The sequence below is a fragment of the Penaeus vannamei genome, chromosome 26 (assembly GCF_042767895.1).
Source record: "Penaeus vannamei isolate JL-2024 chromosome 26, ASM4276789v1, whole genome shotgun sequence".
Taxonomy (NCBI): domain Eukaryota; kingdom Metazoa; phylum Arthropoda; class Malacostraca; order Decapoda; family Penaeidae; genus Penaeus; species Penaeus vannamei.
Window position 1 is genome coordinate 33,433,159 of NC_091574.1, and position 5,000 is coordinate 33,438,158.

Consider the following 5,000-nt stretch of genomic DNA (forward strand, 5'->3'; position numbering starts at 1 on the left):
CTTCTCCTTCTCCTTCACCTTCACCTTCACCTTCTCCTTCTCCTTCTCCTTCTCCTTCTCCTTCTTCTTCGTCTTAGCAAGCTATCGTCACCTTTCTGTCTCTTTCTATGATAATCATTATCATTATATTACTTTAGTGATTATAATAATTGATGATGATGACAGTGATGATGAGGATTATCATTATTATCAGCATTATCATTATAATGATAGTAAAAGTTTCGCAATTACATTTTTAATGACAGTGATAACTATGATGATGTTAAGATAATTAAAATGATAATCATAATTAAATCTACATTTATATCTATACTTCTGCTTTTTATTTAACGATTATAATAATCACAGTCATCATCATCATGATTATAATGATAATGATAATGATACTGTTGATGATGATAAAAACAATAATGAAACTGATAACAGTAATGATAATAATATTGCCCTTAGCATTAATAACAACAATAATAACAATAATGATAATGAGAATAATGAAATTATAATAATATTCTTGATGATAATAAAACTAATAAAAATAATCATGATAAAGTTGTTAACAATAACAATAATAATGATACGGATGATAATGATAATGATATCGATAATAAAAACGATATTTACAACAATAATAACAGTGATAATGATAATGATCATAATAATAATGTAAAAAAACAATAGCAGTAAAAAAACAATAGCAATAATCATAATGGTAATAATATTAGCAATAAAGGCACTTATAATAATCTTAACAATAATAATGGAGATAATAATGATAATCATGATGATAATATAACAAAAGAAATATCAATAACAACAATCGTACTAACAACTATAATAATAATAATGATTATAGTATTAATAAACAAAGTAATAATAATAATAATGATAACAATAAGAATAGTAATCACAATAATAATGATAACAATAACAATAACAATAATAATAACAATAATAATGATAATAATAACACCAGTAACAAAAATATAATTATGATAACAATAACGGTGATGACAAGAATAACATCAATGATGAATAAATGATAACAAAACTGATTGCAATAATAATACGACTGACAATGCTAACTATATAATAAGAATAATAAAGGTAATATGAAGATGAAGATGATGATGATGATATTTATAGTAATAATAATTATTATTATTTTCATTATCACCACTATTATCATTATAATAATAATAATAACCATCATAAAAAATCATAATGCTACTACTACTACTATTTCTACTATTACTGGCAATTATAATAATAATTACAATATCAATGATACCAATAACAATATTACTAAAAATATCAATAATAACAATAATAATAACCATAACATTTGCAGCACTATTATCATTACCACTATTAATATTTTCATCATTATTATTATCATAATCATCATTATTACTATTATCATTATCAATATCATAATAATAACAATGAAAATAATAATGATAATAACAATAACAAAAATGACAATATTAATATAATCAAAAAATAATGATAATAATAATGATAGGAATAATAATAATAGAAATGATAATAATAATAATAATAATAATAATAATAATAATAATAATAATAATAATAATAATAATAATAACGACAACAAATAATAATAACAATTATATTTACAATGATCATGTTCATTAACAATGAACAGTAACGATAATAACGAAAATGGTAATGATAATGATAATGATAAAAAGCATGATAATAATAAAAAAAATAACATTATTTTTATGATCATCGTTATCATTATCATTATCATTATATTATTACTATTATCATCATTACCAAAATATTAAGATAACAGTAGTAGTAGCAGTAGTTTCTTTACTATCATATGACGATGATCATTATCTTAATTTCCATTTTTTGTTACTACTATTATTATCAATGTTATTACTATCATAATCATCATCATTATTACTTTCATAATTATTATAGTTATTATCATAATCCCCGTGATGGTGATGATGATGGTGATTGTTGTTGTTATTGCTTTTTATACCATCATTATTATTATCATTATCATAACTATTATCATATTCATTGTCATCATCCTCATTAACATTATCATTACTATCAGCATTATCAAAAATGGTATGATCATTATTGTTATATTCATCATTATTCTCAACGCTGCTATCACTATCATTACTATTACAACAGCAATAACAACAATTACAACACCGCTGTAGAATAATCGTCGATATTCAGAGAATGAATGAAGCCGGTTCATTCAGTCATTCATTCACACATATTATCCTTGTTTACCTTTTTCTACTTTTACGTCAATTTTCGTCTTTTTGAAATACCAACGGATGTTGTTTTATGTCATGAAAACCCGTGAGTTTGCAAGAAAATTACTGACAAATATTAACTGAATAATATTATGGAGAGAGCAAACAAACGAAGTGAAACGAAAATGAAAAATTTCACGTTATTCAAAAAAAGTTGAATGATAAAATCTAATAACAAAAAACATGGCTGTTTTTCTACTAAACTGATACTATTTATTGTTATATTCAGTGACATTTTTTTGCTTATTTATAGAACTGCAACATACATGCAATAATATCAATCCCTTGAAGCTTCCTTCTCCTCCTTCTTCTTCTACCACTACCACTACCACTACTACTACCACTACTACTACTACTACTACTACTACTACTACTACTACTACTACTACTACTACTACTACTACTACTACTACTACTACTACTACTACTACTATTACTACTACTACTTCCGAAACAAACAAAGAATTATAAGTAAGCAAACAATTGCAATGTTCCGTTGTCCTTAGCGATTTGTATATACATTTTATTTACGTGTTTTAAGCGTTTGGCTGAAATGTGATGTGTATTTTGAAGATGGTAATTTGGGGTGCCGGTCGTTTAAGGAACGCTATTGAATTTGATAATTTATCCTAATTGCTATTGCCTGAGGGTGTCTAGATAAGGTATGAATACTTTAGGATTCTCAACCAATTCACATTGTCGCTTATCTGACAAATCTCACTTTTATTTGACAGTAAATTTTCCTCCGATTCTGGTGCATTTCGAGGTAATTACACTGCAGCCTCTTAAAAGGCCATAAACACGGAATCTGATTTCCATGTTTGGAGGAAAAAAAAAAACAAATAAAGGAACACGCGACGGAAATGGCGATGCCCAAAACAAACAGACCCCGCAAACAAAGTGAAAAAACAAAAAATAAAGACTAGACCAACCAAACAGTGCCTTTACACCACGGCCAAAATTAGCATTTGCCGCCACTCACTGAAGTCCCTAAATCCCCCAGGGTGCCAGAGGGTGCCAGTCCAGTGCCATGCCTCCCTCTGGCCTCTGCCCCGGTCGAACCCCCTTAACCTCAGTGTACTTACTTGCGTTTAGCTGGGCTGGACAGTTCCATAATGACGCTGGTGGCAGTCATTGTGGAATTTTAGCTCGATTTTCTCAAGGTGGGAGGACGGACAGCTGAGCACAGGGCACTCGCTCCGTGCATGTTCTTGGCGTTCTTAATAACAACGATCATATACTGGCATCATAAAGCAACCTCGCCCGACCTCTCTATGTACAAGACGATCTCTGTTTTTTTGTTGTGTATTTATGCGTGTAGTATATACATTTATATATATTTATGTATGTGTATATATATCGACGTTTTTAAAATATATATCACAGATTATTTGACCAAGTGCCAAAGGCCAGAACCAGCATGGACAGGCGGGATCGCGAAAAATTAGATTCGATTGCAAATTTTGTCACCAAAGACGACCAGGGCGGCGATGTTCCGATGCCTCCCTCACTGAACGACCACTAACCGTCCCACAAATGCTATGCTGGTTTGGCCCACTGGCTACTAACCATAGTGGACTTCATCAACCAGTGCCCAGATGCCCCAAGTGCCCAAAGTCTCGTACGGGAAGAGATTCATCTACATGATCAACATACCCAAAATTCTACACATTTTCTCGGTCTGGCTCCCGTTCGGGGCTTCGAATGAGACTCGCGTCCCCTGCGTGTGACTTTTGGGAAGCCCTGCCACCGGTGGCCCAGAACCAGCCCGAGAATCATGCTTCATCTCGGCAAGAATGCAGCTTCGTAAGTAAATAATCTTACGTCTGGCTCAGGTGAGAATCACACCTGACCGCCGTGGTTATCAATTACCCAATTGCGACCCACCGATTCTTCGCGCCGCCGCCGGAAGTCCCGAGCACCGATCCCCGAGGGGGAGTCTCGGGCGCCCCCCTGGCCGCCCATCGCGCACCGTCGGGAGATCCAGCGCGCCGGAAGGAGGCCCCAATTAAAGGGCAAATGACGCGGGCGCAAGGGAGCGCTGGCATCCGCGCGTCAATCTCCCCAGATCTCGGTGGTTGTACCCCAGAGCCCTCCTCAGTTGTGATTGGGTCCCGCGCCATGCCCTCCGCCTCCATTGGTCCGCGAGAGGAGATTCCGATGCCGCCGCGCTGTGCCGCTTCCTCGATCACACTCGAGCGATCAAGGAATTGAAAGAGGCGAAGGATGAGGAGTAAAAGAGAGAGAGAAGGGGAAAAAAAGACAGGGAAGGAGATTTAACACGACGTACCGTGAGCTCCGGCCGTTGCATAGATAGATAAATGCATATGCTTACTGCCTGGAGAGAGAGAAGAGAAATGGGGTGTTTGTTTGTTTGTATGTGCGTGTGTGTGTGTTTGCGTGCGCCAACTAACATGCGAGTGTTAGACCGCGAAGTGAGAGAGGAGTGAGAGGAAAGAGGAGAGAGAAGGTAGAATGAGATACAGAGAGAAAAAGAGAGGAGAGAGAAGGGAGAATGAGAGACAGAGAGAAGAATAAGAGAGGAGAGAGAAGGGAGAATGAGAGACGAGAATAAGGGAGAGATAGAAGGGAGAATGAGAGAAGAGAATAAGGGAGGAGAGAGCGAGAGAGAAGGGAGAATGAGAGAGAGAGAAGAATAAGGGAGGGAAGACAGAAAGAGAAGAGAGAGAG

General features: G+C 34.5%; 1 protein-coding gene across 1 annotated transcript in view; it reads right to left on the minus strand.

Moving 5' to 3' along the window:
- The window catches only part of LOC138866671 (uncharacterized), a 545,967-nt gene extending 541,818 nt beyond the window's left edge, over positions 1 to 4,149 (minus strand). The window contains exon 1 of the mRNA XM_070139850.1: positions 3,395 to 4,149. Within this exon, the coding sequence (XP_069995951.1) occupies positions 3,395 to 3,444 (50 nt within the window). The 5' untranslated portion in view covers positions 3,445 to 4,149. The remainder of the gene's footprint in view (positions 1 to 3,394) is intronic.
- Between the last annotated feature and the right edge of the window lie 851 nt (positions 4,150 to 5,000).